Below are 18,954 nucleotides of genomic sequence, written 5' to 3'. Positions count from 1 at the left end.
GTTAGGTGAAGAGACAGGAAACCCTCTGTTCTCTCCAACTCTCCCCTTTGGCCAACATATTCACTGTAGGTGAAGAGACAGGAACCCTCTGTCTCTCCAACATCTCCCCTTTGGCCAAATATCTACTCCCCCATTCCCTGATTGCCCCCTAAGACTAAACCTGATAACCCCTAAGTGCACTTTTGTTCTTGTGGCTTAAAAATATTTAGTGTTGCCTAACATCTTCACCATAAAACACAATGAGGTTCATGTCAGAAGAATTTCAAGAAAAGTGTCATTTCCAAAGAGTATATTTTCCATGCACACTGGCCAAAAGCTCTTCAGGGGTTGTGCAGGTGAACAGGCGAGGGGAGGAAAAACAGACTTCAGGAATGAAGCAGCAAGTGAGAGGAAACTGGATATCTTCCATGCTACACACAACACGCTCGCACACCAGATTAACAATAGCACATGCCAAGGATGCAGAGACACTTGCCAAAATCTTATTCTTCAAAGGACAGACCTCTGAATACTACTTGCCTCTGTCTCTGTCTATCTATCATCCTTAGTCATGAGGAGTACCAGGTCTGTAGTTTTTATGTTTTGTTCAAGTAGTACACAACAGGATTTCTGCACAACATCCTTTCTCTCTCCAAGTGATTATACAAAAATCCAAACTTGGCAGAATTTGGCTTTCTAGTCATTGTATGTTTTTGTTTATACATTTGTTTGTAATGGTGCAGGAAGGCAAATATACATGGAATGAAGAAGGTTTTCTTTTTCATTGGTAAAATCAAGGTCAACATATGACCAATGATTTGGAGTGTTAAAGCCCATAGATACATTGCATGAAAGATGAAAATCCACTAGAAATGGGAACAGTATTTACAAGTCTCTTGTAAAAAATAAAGAAAAATAAATCATTGTTTGAAACTTCTTTCTTGGGCTTGGCTTTAATCAGCTAACAAGCGTTCCTACCCAGACGTCTGGTATGACCACAGTCTGGTGCTTTTATCAACGCCAGATGACCTTATGCTACTGCTATAGCATCCAGGCTGCTGCTGCTGTTTCCTTGGTTTGATGAATGTGATCTCTAAACCCACCTGAACGTACAGCTCTCTCAGCTCATATTGGAACTTCTTGGGGTCTGTTGTGATTGTTACGGGTCCAATCTCTGCAAAAAAAAAACAACAGAAAGAGACTCTGTGATTAATAAGGCCACAGGCTGAAGTCTGCATCAGATGAATAACTGAAAGCATTTTTGTTTCCTAAACTCTTCTTTTAGCTAAATATTAGTTTTGGCAGATGTGTACGGATGTCCAGATTAAAATGTCACAATATAAACTGCAGCAAGCAAAAACTTCAGGAAAGGAGATATATTTAACCAACAGAGAAAAGGAAAAAAGGAAATGAGAGAAAGATTCAGAAGACTTACAGACGATAAAGGAAAAACATAAAAGGAATGACACGGAAGATTGGAATTATAGTCTTAAAATATTTCTGAAAAACAGATCAGATATAATGATGAAAAGTTGGTATCATCTATATGTCATGAACCAGAATTTAAGGAATACTGGAAGACAGGACAGACTAATGCAGACAGATGCAAATAACTAAACCATTATTCTCAAGGAATAAAGAGTAGACAAAGAGAAGCTGTAGTTATTAAAATACAGATTATGTTATAATGTCAGTTTATGAATGATTGGATTAATTTATCCCCAAATATATTGTAAGCAATCTCACATGATTTACAGTGTTACGATTCCACTGGAACTCCTATTTGTGGTAAAACAATGATCTTTGTAAACAAACAGAATAAACTAAAATACACAGTACATAATTTATTATGACAGGTCGTCAACTGGATATTTGTAGTTTAACAGTATCTAAAAAGCAACGAGTACATTACTCTCGCTTAGGTTTATTTTTCTCTCTCTTATTCAATATATTTGTTTGAATCACCTATCCTCGCAGATCACTGTTGCACAAAATCAACATCAAAGTTTATTATTATTTTTTATAATGTTATAAGTTATTTTCTTAGTTAATTAAGTTATTTAATTAGCTGTTTTGTATATAAAATGTCAGAAAACATCGAAAAATTCATCAAGATGACATTTTGAGATGCCTTGTTTTGTCCAACCAACCGTCTGAAACCCCAAAAATCAGTTTACTAGCGGGTAGGGTTAGGAAAGGCCCCAAATACTCACATTTGAGAAGCTGTAAAATTGCTAAAATGAGTCACCAATTATCAAAATAACTGCCAATTCATTTCTGTCAACTGAATAAATAATTCATCAACTGATCGTTGCAGCTCTACATACAGATAGAAGTTAAGGTGCAATTGTCCCTGCCATTCATTGTGTTATTGGTTCCTCTGTGGTTGTAGACAAAATACTTTTCAGTTCAGCTATTGTTACATTCTTGTGTCAATGTTCGCTTAGGATTTGGTCCAAGTGAGGCCATCTTTCACTGTATCATAAAAATGGAGCACCACCATCACCACATAGTGACAACATGGCCAGTGCTCTGTACCTCTGCCAGTGTTGGTAGTCACTGCTGTTTCTCAGCTTACTTTGTTCTATCCGTTAATGAGCTGCTAAGCCCCTTCTTGAGTCAAACTGTGTGACTTCAGCCACTGCAGCTGTGCTGTGGAATGAGCCTGATGAGGGGCTGCAAAGAAGCACACACACGTAGGCACACACAGACACACACTGCAGTTCTGCACATGCAAGCAGATTGGAAAACAAGGTTTCCCTTGTTGAAGAGAGGGCAATTTCAAAGGATCCCTGACTTTTGAAAAAGCATAGAGTTTGAACTGTTTTACAACAGTCTTCAGCTTTGTCAAGAGGCCAGGGCCCAAATGAGAAATTTAGCTGTTGAGTGGAGCGCTGAGACTCTTTAAACATATTTTTCATCGAGAACTTTCTATTCTTCTCCTGTCTCAGCAGAGTAAGTAAAAGTAAAACCTTTATGGTTGTTGAATTTGACATGACTTTACACTGCATGCTATGAGGAAACAGAGACATTTTATTTTCTTTTTCTTTTGCAACCAGCATCACCTTACATTTCTTCCTGAAAAGCACTCCACGAGCACTTTCAATTTCTATAATAACATACACAAAGAAGCAAGAAGTCTTTTTCCAAATGACCCAGATTTTGGCATCCTATTAAATCCTCAAGGTGGAGTGAAGGAACATTTGCGGCGATCAGAGACGCTTTTTAAAACTAACATGGAAATGTGTCTGGCTGCTCTGAACGGAACATGGATCTCGAGCCAAAGTTTTTTAGAGATGGAAAAGCTGACATCTCTTTCCTTATGGGAAAGGTTCCCATGGCTGTTGTAAGTATTCTTTAGACTATTTTGGCTATGGTGCCCATAACCACAGCACTGCACCAGCACTGTGGAAAACCATTGCTAATACTCGTGACCTCTAAACAGTATGAGATGACATAAAGCTTACTCTTCAAACTCTACTTGTGTAATGATCTTTGACTTTGACGTGTCAAGATAAAGATAGCGCTGCTGTTCATTGTTATTCATTGCTTTAAATATGCATTTATCCACATTTAGAAAATCAAAGCTTGAGTGCCCCTTTTTGTAGCAAAGAGCAAAGTATAAAAGCTACAAATATTCATGCCTGGGAGCTTCCAAGTCTCAGCAGTCTACTAGAACTGTTGGGGGCTAAGTGTCTTAACCAAGAGCACCTCGTGAATTGTGGTTAAGGGAAGGGAAATCATTACTGCTTCATTTCCAAAAAAACAGGTTCTCCCTGCAGGTCTAGAGAGTCAAACCAGGTTTTTTTTTGCACAGGATATAGTACATTTTCAGGCAAATGGACAAATTGATTTTGATGATGATTTTCCTTATTTACCCACTGAATGTCATAAACAAAACATGTTTGAGAACAAACCTTACATGACTACATATACAAGATAAATCGTAATGCATTTTTCTGGCTGCAACACAGGAAATAGTTTTGATGCTTTCTCCGTGATGACAAAAAAGACATAAGTGGCATGAACATGGCCAAGTGAATGAACTCAGAGTGAAAGAATGCTCTAAAGTCTGACAAGAAGGAACAACAAAGGAGATAAAACGACGAAAACAAACAAATCAAAGTTAAGATCAGCATCTCATCCTGTAATCTGTTGTGTAAGTTGTTGACACACGTGGACTTGAAATAAACGAACAAAAAAACAAATTACTCCAGCCCCCACCTCGATACTCTCACAGGATTCATCGGTACTGCCGACTGTGTAAAGCGTGCATCTGCAAATCACGTGCAAGCTTAAACACTCGCAGAAAGTCTAATGGGATGGAACAAACTGGGCAACTGTCCAATGGCAAACTTAATTTCACCTCCACTAACATTCAGCCTTAAAGTAATTTGCTGGGAATCACTCACGCATTCACTGTGAAGTGAGCTTCTCTTTCCTTACAACATCATCAGCAAGGAATTCCAAGGCCAATGCATCGAAAGGTCACAGCCGTTAATGTCTTCAAACCAAATAAATCCTGAATTTTGGCAGCAATACACAAGACATGAGAGCTTCACAACAGTACATGATAGACAATTGAAAAAGACACTGTACTATGTACTACTGACATTTCTTTTGTAACTATGATATGATGTGGCAGTTTGGGAAAGTTATGCTCTTTAAGTGCACTGTGTTTGCTGCTGGCAGGACCTTCTGTCAGCAGTGGCAGCAATCACATTTACCATCTGCAACATTTGTTTTCATTTTTTTCTCTCCTGAAGGCAATTTCTAACTCACAATTACTCTGGTTTATAAAAGACTAACCACGAAGCTTTCAGAAAACCAATGCTGAGACCAACAGCGATTTGAGGAGCCCCTAAACTGAACCTTCTGCTCATCAATATCAGCAGCAACACAATCACAAAGGGTTGTATTCTTTTCCCTATTTACAGGCAACGGTTCATTCATGGTTCAAGATTTTTATTGACAAAATGTACCCAATGTGCCCAATTTTTCCAACAGATTTTGAGCCACTGCGTGTTTCTAGTTTAAGCTATTCACTCCATACAAAAAATGTACGGTCAGGTGAAGGAGGTTCTTTGGCTTTCCCTGTCCAACAAAAATCCAACAGGTTACACAACATGTAGCTGTTACAGCACTTAACAGCAGCAGAGGCTGTAAACACACACTGCTTTCTGTCATTCTGCTGACTCAGGGTTAAATCTGCCAGAACGAGAGTGGCTGTCATCCTGACCGTCAGCTATGGGGCATAATTCACTTAATCAGCCCCACTGAGAAAACACATGTGAAACAGCACACGGTGCAATTAGTGTGCCTCGGTGGGGAAAGTGTCCAGCACTACGCATACTTCACACACATACACATATGTGAGGTACGGCATGCATGTCCATTTACACAAACACATACAAATATACTGTAGATAAAAGGTCAACAACATAATGCTCTGTAATTACCTCAGTAAGAGCAGCCATCACTCTTAATATAGTGTACACATTTGTGTCTCTTGGGAATGAAACTAAACAGGTCGAAGTACACTGCATACAAAAACAATGTGCAACTTAATTTACATTCTCTTTCTTAATTGCTAATTCTCCTTTCCATTACTTTTCAACTATTACGTTTATTTCCTTTATTATTTATTGTTCACTTTTTATTCTTTTACTTTCTTTTTAATTCTTCTTCCTTTTTTTCCCTTTTTAATAGAGATCTAAATCCCTAATTAAATGTGCTCAAATTGGCCAGCTTTACTCAGACACTGGTGGTGAAATCAGCCTGAAAGATTTTCCCAAACAGGAAATTGCAGCCCTGTGAAAGATTAATTCCTGCTTTTTACCAAGTTCATATGTGTTGCCTATTTAAAATGGGAAAGCACAGTGGAGAGGAAGTGATTAGACCCTCTCATGGGATAATAATCTCCATTTATTTCAAATAAAGTCTTGTTAACTGTCAACATAAAAAGATCATATATTGGCTTCATGTAAACCATATTCACAGTCTCTGTTTTTGCTCTTTCCTCTGGATCTGATTCAAAGCTTATCAGTCACCAGGCTGCAAAATCAATTCCAATCTTGCCTCTGCTTTTTTCTTTCTTCCCATTTTCCCCCTATACATTTTTCTTTCTGTCCCTTATTACAGTGCCTCTCTCTACATTTCTTCTTCCTCTTTTACCCTCTGACTTCACCAGCTGCCATCTAACAGCTGAGGTTTAGCCTGGAGCGACGGAGTTGACAGTAGGCTTGATTTCAACCCACCACAAACTGAACTTGTGATGGAAACTTCTTCCCACAACTAACAGAGAGAGAGAGCGGGACCACCACGCAGCTAAACTCTGCTAGCTGCGTCTCTTTTTTCACTTCACTCGACGCAATTGGATGTGTCTCGGGACGATGGGCCACAAAACCACAGATATCCATTAATGGCACTCATGAGTTCACATGATCACACAAAGCCATTCACACACAAACCATATAGAGAGACCCAACCGATGCACATACCACACACACAGGCATGTAATCGCTTCCAGATGCATGGCCTGATGGGGTGCATGTTCCAGAGACAGATGACAGTGCTGAACCCTCTGCCAGTCATCAATCTGATTTGATAACCGGTGCTGGAGACAGAACACAGAAGAGGATGCAACCCGAGAGTAGATCGTAATGTGTGTGTGTGTGTGTACATTTATGATTGTCATTTATGGGGATGTGTGGTTCTGCGGTGTGGCCATTCATACAACCAAAGGAACATGGCGACCCTGCAGCAAATGGAAATCTCCTGCCTGTTTATGTATATGTTTAAGTGTGTGTATACACTTGTACACATATATAATAATAAAATGCTAAAGAAAGACATACTGCTGTAGGTATCAACAATAGTTGTGTCTCTTATTGTTCCTCTCAATCCCCTATCCAGGAAAGAAGAGTAGAATAGTATTGAAATAAATGTGTAAATCTGTGTTAATGGTTTCAATCTGTTTTTAAAGGAAATTCAACATGATACTGTTAATTTTACATGCCAAATAGTATTTAATCACCTGATAAGTGCAATATCTGATGTTGAATGCAAACTGCTGAGACATGTCCTCGATGAGGTTTGCTCTACCTGTTTAGGTTCAAACTAACATTGTTTCACAAAATTATATTCTGTAGCTGAGCAGTTTTGTTGTAGATGTAGAACTTCTTTCACCATCCTTTTTAAAGTCTTTGACAACAGTAACTCACTAAAAATGATCTGAGGAAATAAGTGTTGTGGTTGACCAGATGCTAAATATCTGTCAACACGGGCCATCTGTGTGCCATTACCGCTCATGAACATAATAAATAAACATTATCTAGAACTCATAAATGCAGAACCGGCAGAGAAGTTAAGGAATTGAATGATTATTTCAACTTGTTACTGCATTGTTTGATACCCCATTCACATCTGGTTTTGGAAAGGGTGGGGTCAGAGGCATAGTGGACCCAAGAAAGATGTCATTTCTTGAGGATCCATATGCTAATACTAAGCATTATCACATGCTGGTAGTCATAGCCTTTAGACTAATCCTTACCACAAGCCATATATGACTGAATGTGACGTGTGGATTTGCAGATTTCTACAAAGAAAAATGAAAGAAAAAGAGAGAGAATTGAGTGTAATCTGTTTGTGTGGTTGGGTGAGCGCCTAGACTTTGTGTCTGAATACCAGCCACAAGAGAAGAACGCAGACAAATGTGGCAAGAAGGCAAATCTACGTGAAAAATGTACTGCTCCAAACAAGATTGAGCACTATTTGGGGTCACTTTGTACTTTATTGATTTTTGTGGGACATAAAGTTCATGTATTACTTGTCCAAGCTGTATAGAATTTGCAGTGTGTAAAAATACATGGCATATATTCAAAACGAATGTCTTATAGAGTGCCGCATGCTGTACAGATTGTGATCTATATAAATAAAACTGGCTTGGTGACTTGAGTGAAGCTGAGATGTATGTGCTCTTGTATGGGATTCAAAGAAAAGCCCCACAAGAAGTAATTTACACCCGGTTTCACCCTGTCTTCAAGGTTGACTTGTTAGCCGTGCTCTTGAACTCTGTGATCTGTAAAAGGTCCAGACTCGGTAAACAATACATAAATCCATCTGGAGCACATTGGTTTACCTTTCTAAACTATTTTAGAATGTAACTTTTGTTTTCTGAACTATTAAGGAGACACTTTATTTGGATAGTCTGCCAACAGATAGTTTATACAGTATTTCAAATGTTTTGCTTTGTCTGTAGATGTTTATCACAATATCTATAGAGTTAATGTGACAATTCCTAACCATAAGGCTTTTGAATTTTAAGCCAAGTATGCGATGTGATACATAACAACCCAGATTCAACAAATAATGTTACGCTGACTTTACTGACCATAGAAACTTTATGGAAGCACAACACTTCAGGTGGTGTGTACAATGTTTTAAAATCCGCTAGGTCAAGTATTGTTGGTGATCTTTGAGTTAATGTCTCTTTGACATCTTTTAATACAACCTTATGCAGGCAATCGAGGTGTATTTTTAAGATTGCTTAGATTTTTTCCATTCCTGTCAGAATCAGGTTATTATGATTATCCCACACATACCTCACTAATCTGCAATCACCAATTAGGTGGCTTATGTCCATTATTTCATACATGGACTCTTGTAAGTGACACAAACTGAGACAACAGCAAATGATGTACACATAAACAACGCTGTGAAAACAGGAATGTGACTGAGTGGAAGAGTTCTGGTCTGATTTCTTATCATTGCTGTCAGAGTTGTGTTAATACCTTTTTACATACAGGCTCAAATTTTTCTGTTCCATCAGTATTGATTGATTGATTGATTGATTGATTGATTGATTGATTGAATGATTGACTGATTTCTGGGTCAAGCTGTGATAAATCTTACTAACCTCCTAATCAATTTCCCCTGTTAAAAAAACAACTGCTTAGAAAACTGACTCCACCCCTGGTTGTGTTGTGTTTTCCCTGACCCTTAATGCATCACAGTGAAGAGGTAAGACAGATGCTCATTTTATTGCCTTGACAACATATTAAGGTTAGGGGGGGGGGACTGGAGAAGAGGATGAAAAAGACAAAGCTGTAGCTTAGAGAGGCATCAGGTAGAGTAGTCTCTGATAGGGCTCTAAATGCCTCTCATTGAAAGGGCAACCGGCACAGACAGCAAACACTGTGATGTTTCTACATATGGTATCCATTGTAGAAACAAAGGCCAAAACCCTGGGACTTGGCTAAGGCTGACACAATGATTCACCCTCACAAAAAATTAAATGTGGCCTTTTAATCGCATTAATTTGCCTCAAAAATTAAGTAGAGGGCTAGAAAATAAATGGTAACAACATCAATATTACAACCACAAAATTGCACAAAACTCATGACCAAGTATTTTATGAGCGATGTGTAATCCCAAAGCACTCAAAAGTGGCTGGGTGGTGTTTTCTGTTTAGTGTGGCTCTTTTGTTTTACTGAGGAAATTCTAATTGTGCGTGCTGAAGCAGACAGAGAAACCTCAGATACAGCAGATCAGCACTGCCGACCACACACAGATGCACACTCAGATGTCTGAGGCAGTGATTTCCAACTGGTGGGCCACAGCACACAAGAGCGCCTTCTGAGTGGCCCAGGTGTGTTCTGACAATTAAAAATTCAAGTTACAAATGGTTATACAGAAAAGTCGGTTATTTTAGCCATTTGAGGTTTCTAAGACAAGTTGACCATGAGCTCAGCAGGTGCTTGTCAACAGTTGGACACAGGATACCAGGTTCACCAAAACAAGCTCATGTTTCATACCAAATTATACTATTTTTGGAATGAACACAGTTTAATATGTGCATATTTGTTCTATGTCCAAGTGTCCATGGATTTTTGTAACATAGAAAGTGTACTGCTGTGGCATGGAACAACTTGAGAAACACTGGCCTAAGTTGGTCTTTATAATAAATTACTTCCCCCAAGACATACCCATCTGAGGCGAGGGGGAAAGGGCACTGACAGCCTGACCTTCAGCCTTGCTGCCAGTAATTCAGGTTCCCTAAACACTTGTCTGGTTCGGACACATTTCAAATCCACACAGGCCTCCATGTCAATCAAAATTGTTTTGTTTCAAAGTTGTTTCATCTCTACTTCTACCCTTTGCTTCCATCGTTATGCCCTTTCCTCTGGTGCAGAAACAGGAACTTGGCTTCAGCACTACACAGCAGGTCTGTCTGGATGAGGAGGGTGCAAGAACCATCGATGTGGAAAAAGAAATGGGAAGATGAGAAGACATAAAAGAGGAAAAGAATTTATGTGCAAAAGACAATAGTGAGTAGGCAAAATTTATTCAACACGACACACTGCAAACAGGTACAGTGTTTTCTTGCATACCCATAGAGCAATTTTTATGATTGATTACAGAAAGCATCATTGAACAAAGAACCTTCCTAACAGAAAAAAAGAATTGCTAAAATTGTTTAACTGCTCCTAAAAATGGACAAATCTTCTTCGACAACAACCCATCAGTTCATCTATTTTTGTAAACATACATACAGTATGTACTGTCACTGAAAACTTCTCACGTATGGCTATAAACCTGTGGTCCTGTGATAATAAGATCATTAAACTTTTTACAAGGATGTAATGCCCTGCTTGGTCTTTTCCAGTATGAAGCTGGCACAGTAGACAGAATTTAATGAACGCAACAATAAGTGACCTTTCTGCCAGCAACACTGACATATTAACACCTTATAAAGTTGTTCTAGTGAACGCAAACAGTTTCCTATTTATACAACCAGCAGGTACGGAACAACATTATTATTCATTTGGAGTTGTGTCTCTGGCTTACTGACATATTAAAGTGGACATAACTGCTGAGGGAAATATCTGGATCTTTGTGCCTCACTGTGTTCACCAGCTGGTTTCTAACTTTGTTGTCTGTCATTTAGAGCTAGGAAGGTAGCGTGCAGTGGGTTTATCAAAGTGTTTTTTTGGGGAAATGGCTGCCAGTTGAGGTTGGAAATATGGATGATGAGAGTGGTGAAAGTGATCCAAACAGTAACGTTGTGAGCAGTAAAAACCAAAAGAAAGAGCTGAAAGATGCTAAAAAGCTCTGTAAGAGGGAACTGCAGACTCAGGAAATAATTAAAATTAAGGATCTGAATATATACCATAAATATATATTAATTATGGTTACAAAACAAGAGATGGGCTGTACCTATGCTGGTGTGCTTCCCTCATGCACATTCACATATTGTAGAGGATTATCCAGTTCAAATAAATGCCTGCATGTGGTGATGACACACCAGCCAAGCTGCTGAAACCAAACATATGTTTCAACTGAAATGTACATAAACAGCTTACATGGTAAAGAAAATGAGGTCATGCCTTACCAAACCATGGTAATATTCAACTTTGGAACCAGATCTACATGGATGTGCATCTAATGCGTTCCAAATGAGTCCCCCAGACCCCAAAATATGATGTAAAACAATTAAATCTAATGAATCTATGCAAAACAGTGCTTTAGGGAAATGTTTCCTTAATAATAATGTCTAGACCGACATCAGACCGATCTGTGAAGTTTAAATTGACAATAAAAACGCTGATTTGAGGAAAGCCCTCACTGAAGGGGCAACAGTAAAAGTGCTGAGGTTGCTGCTTATTATTATGAGTAATAAAGCACAAAAATGCTGACTGGCAAATACTAATATACAACACAGTGTATGTATGTCTGCAGCTGGTATTGCTGGCAATGAGCAGCTGGAATCAATCCACTTGGATTCCAGGGTAAAGATTTTGAAAGACTGGTTTGGGACTCAAACGTTTGTTGAGAGAAGGGGCATAAAAATGGGTCAGTGTGTTATTCATAACTATATTTGAAATCTCTGAATGTGTTATGAGGCTGAAGCTGTTTCCATTCACCACACTGTTACAGCAATCGACAAAACAAACTGCAAGAACAGCATTTCAAAGCTGCTCTCCACCAACGAAAGGGAAGCAGTCGCAGCTGTTATCAAAATCACCTGACTTGCTTCGGGTGCTCAGCTCTCCTAGATAAATGGACTTGGAGTGACTGGCTGCATATGCTGTGGACACATGGTAGGAGTTAGGGATAGGTCAGGTAAACATGTCTGCCCCAGACCAGGAAAAAAACATCTTAAACATGAGGCAAACACAGTGCACGTTTTATAAACATACAGAGGATAATGGTCAGATTACTCTGGGAAGTGAACTGCCTTCAAAAGACTAAAAGTTCTTTTTTAACTTGTGGCATCTAAAACAACACTGATTTATCTCTTTTGATGCAGATATAAATGTAAAATCGATTAAAAATCAACTTTTATGTATCTAAATGGGCGATGAAAAATGCGAGGAGCTGAGTTGATAGTGGCGCGTGGTTTGAGGTACTGGAGAGACCATGAAATATGATCAGACACCAGAATACTGCACGGTGGCTTATAATACTATGAGACAGGATTTTACAAGTCTGGAAAGTTATCACGGTAACAATCATTGCCACAAGGTAAACAGCTGAAATATGGCATGTTATAAAGTAATCGACCCAGGATGTAAACTTGCACATATTTGACGGACCAACGCAGCACCTATCACGGTGATGTCATATTGCATTATGGCTGAAAGCTGAGCCAGTTTATTTCCTGGGGCTCTCTGTGTTGGCACCAATGTTGCTTCAACAGAGTGGCATTCCCAAGGTTCCATCATTAAATGATCAATCAAGTTCCTCAGTCTTGGGGGGGAAAAAAATATTTATTTTTACTGCATAAACTCCTTCCTGTTCTTCCTTTATGAGCCACAACTCACTTCCACCAATGAATCATAATGTTTTATACCCCTACAGCTATGTAGTTTTCAATCTGTTTCTCCTCATTTTCACCACTGCAATCTGTCCAACGCCTCCACGCATAGACAGTTAGCTGAAAAATCCTGCAAGAAAACAAGCCAAAAAAGATCAAGAAGATAATCATGAGAGCCCAGACAGTGATGTCAAAGAGCCCTGAAGGTCACAACCAGGGCACAGGAACCCTCAGGACCTCAGGATGTGGCTTAGAGCAGAAGACAGAAAACAAACCCAACATGGTGGAGTACAAAGTACCAGAAACGTTTGACAAATGCCTCTTATATGGGTCATTCATGTAAAATGGATTCATGTTAACCAGTGCATCAAGAAGTCAACTACCTGTGTCTTTTCGAAACACCAGCAGCATCCTTTATACATATTAGCCTTGGAATCTGTATAGCTGTTATTATATACATTTGTAAACAGGGAACCGAATGGACAGTGTTTTAAAGTATGGTTGTAGCAGCACTCAGGTATGTGCTGCCTTCCCAAGATGAAAGGGAGATAACCCCTGAGCACCGATTACAAAGCTACATGGAGTGTAAGCTATTGCGCTAAGAGCACGGGGTGGGGGGGGTGGGGGGTCTTCAGAAGGTGCATGTACAGTCCTAGAAATTAAAGGCCATTTTAATATTGCAGGTCTATTAGAACATGAAACGCACAGACACACATGTGTAGTCTGACACACTCCTCTCTCCTCCTCTAATTCTCCAAAAAAAAACTCCACCTCTCTCTTTTGGCATTCCTGCCTAATGGCATCATTATTGACTCTGTCCAGCTCAACGCAGGCTCCTTGTAATCTCACATGGGTGGGGCGGTTCAGACAAAAAACTGCTGCTCTGGAAAGAAGGAAACAAAGGGAGAAGGGGATGGTGGAAAAGGACGCTGAACACCAACAAAGGGAGCTCTGAGATGAGTGCCTTTGATCAGGCGGAGGAGGTAGAAGCTCTCCCATCATCTCCTCTCATCACTCAACGCCCAGGGCTATGGTCCATGTCCTTCTAACTAAACTGACTTGGCTGGAAAAGGGTAGTGATGTAGGCCATCAACTCAGCGTATCCAATCTACAGAGCACATAGCTGAAACAAACACTAGATACCTTTTAAACAGGAGCAAGACGTCAGTAACTGATTTCATTTTGGGATGCCAAGATCGGATCGGAGTCTGAACTTCTTGATGTGAGCAAGCAGATGTTAGTCAGTCTACGACTCAGCTTCTCTGTTTGGCTTGTATCTTTGTACTTTCCTTGAACACATCCAGTACAGCCAGAAGGTATTAGGAGAGATATGTTTCTCTGTTCGGGCTGTGTTGTGCTGACTTTTAAATGGTAGGCTTCGAAGTGCTTGTCGCATTGTCGAACAGCATCTGAAACCAACTGCCTCCACATCTTTCCAATGGTGATAATTAATGTTTGCATCTGACAATTTTTGTAACTTGCTCACTTTAAAATTCTTCAGTTCACGTAACTACTTCCAAGACTTTTGCATGTATATACATTTGCATGAATACCTCCCAATAAAGCAGATATAACCACTTCAGACATCGCCAGAAAACAGGTTCTACAAACTAGAATATCTCTGTCATTAGATCATCATACTGGAAGACCAGTATAGGTCAACCTCATTTAGGGGAATGCACAAGAATAAAAAGCCTAAACATAAAGACAAGACAATCATGCAAGCCAAAACTAGCAAAGAATTGAATATGGTATAATTTCAAGATGCCTGTGATTGAGCTTCATTGACTGCAAAGGCTTTGCAACAGATATGAAATACAATGACTTTATTTGAGTTTATATTATTTTGCTTTGCTCTCTGACATTTAAAGTTGGAGGATTACAGTGATACACACAATGAAAAAGGGATCAATCTGTGACACTTTTGATGTAAATGCAAACACCCTCAAATTAGATCACAGAGTCAAAACATTATCCTTAAAGTCATTGCTCCATTTTAAATCCATTATGAGTCCACAGCTAACATAACAAAAAGTCTTAACATTTTCTGACAGCATGGTGAGAGTGCTAGGCCCCCCACCACTGACCCAAGGCACTGAGCTCTGACCCATCTCAACTGCAGCTAATTAAATACTCACACAAACACGAACAAGACACACACAAACACACCCTCTCACAGCAAGGTAGTATTTATAAGGACGAGCATGTGTGTATGGACGTCAGCAAAGCCATGAACAACGCAGGATCCTAGAGGGCACTGAAAACAAATTTGTGGACATATGCGTACACATATTCTTTTTTATTTCATGTCAGCTCAACTCGTTAAAGCACATCCTTCACACATTGTAGAGTTTCTTTATATGTGGTTAATTGGGAAACTGCACAATTTGACAGAATTTTGAGGCAAATGCCACATTTCCTGGCTTGGGAATGGTAAGTGTTGTGAAATAAAGTTTATTTGGCTGTAAACTCCCAAATAAATGTTCCATGAGTCCAGAGAGTCTGCTTGCAGTAGACCTTTGACATCTCAGCCTAAGACCGGATTCCTTAACGACAGATTACTCAACGTTCTCTGGACTGTAGTTACAGAAGAGAGATGTTCACAGTTGTCATTTGAGTAGTCCAAGAAGGTGATTCTCTCATTAAATGGACGCCATGTTCAAAAGTAACCAGGGTACGAAATGATAATACAACAGGGTAGCCAACAAGTCAACCCCACCACTGTGTTTTCAGACTGCGGTGCTAAATACACAACCCCTGTGCCTCAGTAAAATGACTTGTGAAGTATCCTCTTGCTTTCTTTCTTTCTCTCCCTGCAGGATGGAGGAAAGGGGGGAGGCTTCCTGACTGATCTTCCCACATGAGCCTGACCCCAATATCCAGGCATCCTCCTGACACTCTCGCTTCACACACACAGACACGCACACACACAGGCCGACAGACACACAAATACACAATCACACACTCTAATGTTTACCGTGTCAGATTGCAGAGTAAATAAAGGGGAAGCTCTGGCCTCTGATTTAAAAGGAGCCAAATTAAACAGGGGAGACTGCGTTATCACACTGGGTCGGGATGGAAAGCAGAGAATGAAACAAACCCTAAATAAAAGTTCTTATGAAAACAAAACTGATACCCTCCGAGGGTCTGGGATATTGACGGAGAAGGACAAAAAGTGAGACGAGAGGGACAAGGGCAGAACAGCATTTGGGGAAATGTTCAGCTACCCCTGCTTGCAGTGTGCTGTGCTAATCATTCCTCTATTCCCCAGGGGGTTGTGGAGAACACATTCTGACATCCTTGTAAACATTTTAGGAAGCAAACGAACGTCACTTGGTGGTGAGGGACAAACACAAAGAGTTAAGACAAGTCAACACGAATTTCAGAGTCAAGCTGTTGCAGCTTTGGGTTTCTGTAAGAGGAGAATCCTATAATTATTTCTTCCTAGTGAGGGTAACATTTGCTATTAAGCCTTGAAGTTACAGTAGGTTGTAATAGGTTATATTTTTATCTGTTCTTTCACCACTGCTGCATTGTCCAAGAGACAACGCAGCACAGATCTTCTATCATCTGCTAATGATCTAAGATTTCTTTCTCCCCTGAAGCACACAGTAATGAATTCATCATTTGTTACACTTGTGTATACTGAGCATATTTCTTCCTTGAATATAATTATTATTCTAGGCACAGAGCTGCAGCTTGAATCTATGATTGAGAATTCGTAAGAATGTGTGAATGCTGAAGTTTAGCAGAGGAGAACAAACATCTGGAATAGGAATCTGCCTCTTCACCACACGAACCACCTCTGTCCATTCATCTCTTTCAGATCTCTTGGATTTGTTTTTTTTCTACAGTTGCTAAGTATATACAAGTTAGCGGAGTACATTTTAAACATGTTTATCATGAACTAAGGCTGGGGAAGAAAAAGTTCGACATCATATTTTGGCAGGATTCCTATTTCGAGCTTCTCTCCGGCCTGTTCTTGCTGTTGATGGAGCATTTTCACAGGTGGACATCTAACATGTCTCACCTCTAAATCAGCACACAACCATGACATGGCATGACAGCAGCCTTTGATGGTGTCTTTGCAAGCAGGTAAGTGACCTCTCCTCCCTCTCAGAAAACTGTAATTACAGGCACTTTAAAATCCTTACACAAAGTCTGTCCATCACCAAAACTTTCAAACTTCAAACGTCAACTTCGGTAAGGTTGAGGTTTTAATGGTAGACATTCATTTTATTTGGAAAGTGGTAAGTCACCAGACACAGTGGGTGTATGTTCTGCAGTAGCTTTGTTTGCATGGCTACACTCCCATACCAGTGCCCCGGAGGACTCAAATCTTAACTACATGTCAGTCCTGATTATTTAACTCTGGTTATTTGGAGCTTTTTATTTGTCCTATAACTGTGTGTCTGCGCCTCTGGCCTACAAGCCAGGGTTACTGTTAAAAAGCTCAACAATATATTGTCTATGTAGGCATTAGGTGTTCAGGATGAGAGAGCACCAAGGGGTGATGATAATCATCACGCTGCATTGCAAACCTCAAGCCACACACTAACCCTGGCGGAATGCTAATGATAGTGACCGCCAGGCTGAACATCTGTGTGCGGAGACAGAATCCCCCAGAGTCCCTCCTCTGGAGGTGTGAGGAACATTAGGCATTCAAAGGGCGGACTGTGAGCAAACTAACACATTTCTCGCTTTTCTGTGTGATTTTGTTGTCACAGCATCGCAAACTCCAAATAATCCGAAAAGTGTGCAGAAGAAATTTCTACAAAATAGCCAAAAATGTCATGCGTAAAAACAAACCACCACAGAACTTTCACTCCACATATATTCACTACATTACCTGGATCATGGAAGGGGACCAGGGCAAAATTATACAGAGGTCTCTTAGGTCTGCTCAGGGATGTCTCCAAAATCTTGGACGCGCCCTCGATGACCTGGACCAGGTCGTCGTACATGGAGCCGGTCACATCAAAGACGAAAGCCAGGGTGGATGCGCCCTCCGGGATGTCCTCCTTCGCAGCCCCGGTCCCTGCGTCTTGCCCGGTGGAAAACGCCACTGACAGCGCCAGGGACAGCCACACCAATCTGCTGCCCATTTTAGAGCCGAGATGCTTCTCAAGCAAAAGTTCTTGAGTGTTTTGTTCTCGCCAGTCGGAACCTCACGGTGAGTGTCGAGATAAAGGTAGAGACATCGGGCTCTCAAAACTGGACTGAAACGTATTTAGAACAATTTACAAAAGGCACACCATCAGAAAAAACGAAATAGGATTAAAGGAATCCCTTTGTTTTTCGTGCACCTCTTTGGTTTTCTTCTGCAGTTTCTGTGCGCAAAAGTCGCAGCCTCTCACCTCTCTGTGAACTAAGCTTCTGCGATGCCAGCAGCTGCAGCAGTGCCTGTTGTCTGCAGAGTCAGGAGCTTCTTGTTCAGCTCTGTCATACAAAGACCACCTCTCAGCTGGACAGAGTCTCTGAGGCGCAAACTACCCCATGCAGAATAGCGGTTATCTGATTGGACGAGATGTTTTGGGTGACTTGGAGAGACTGTGCGCGTAATTTACTTCCCTCCAGTCGCGTTAAACAAAGAGGGATCATCTTTATTTACTCCAATATCAAATATCTACGGCCATAACAGCGTAATGTTGACGGATTGAGCCTACATGGCATTAACGCACTTGTTGCAGCTCCAATTGATGTTTGGAGACAGAATGAGAAATCTGAAGCGATGAGATGTTAATAATTAGATGGGCAATTGATGTCTAACTATTTGTTAAGCATACAATTCAGACACAGAAAGTAATCAACAGTTTGAAATGGTGAACTTTTGCATGTGACTAGCTGGTATGGGACAAAGGAATCGAAAAGCAGCTCTTTGGTGATTTTGAGCTCTGTATTTCCACCTAGCGGCTGTAGTCTGACTTCACACTTAATTGCCTACAACAGAAATACTAATGCATTTTTATTCAGTGCGCAAATGATAAGAATTTAATAGGAATGGATGTACTCGACTCTCTTAATAGATGACATGTTGTAAGTTTATAAAAAAGCTGTCAGAATAAGTACAGTATTATATTGATATTTCCATTTTTGCTACTTTCTACTTGTACTCCACTACAGGTTTGAGAGGAATATTTAGCTTTTTACTCCAGTAC

The 18,954-nt window shown here is 40.1% G+C and overlaps 1 protein-coding gene across 1 annotated transcript in view; it reads right to left on the bottom strand.

Moving 5' to 3' along the window:
- The window catches only part of hmcn1 (hemicentin 1), a 79,563-nt gene extending 61,369 nt beyond the window's left edge, over window positions 1-18,194 (bottom strand). Inside the window, exons 1-2 of the mRNA XM_035653568.1 lie at window positions 17,646-18,194; window positions 1,083-1,153 (exon numbers count right to left, since the gene is read on the bottom strand). Of these exons, the coding sequence (XP_035509461.1) occupies window positions 1,083-1,153; window positions 17,646-17,901 (327 nt within the window). The 5' untranslated portion in view covers window positions 17,902-18,194. The remainder of the gene's footprint in view (window positions 1-1,082; window positions 1,154-17,645) is intronic.
- Between the last annotated feature and the right edge of the window lie 760 nt (window positions 18,195-18,954).

Source organism: Morone saxatilis, unplaced genomic scaffold, assembly GCF_004916995.1.
Source record: "Morone saxatilis isolate NCDOM2014 unplaced genomic scaffold, NCSU_SB_2.0 Contig12, whole genome shotgun sequence".
Taxonomy (NCBI): Eukaryota; Metazoa; Chordata; class Actinopteri; family Moronidae; genus Morone; species Morone saxatilis.
The sequence above is the reverse complement of the archived record's forward strand: the minus strand, read 5'-3'. Positions and strand labels throughout refer to the sequence as shown.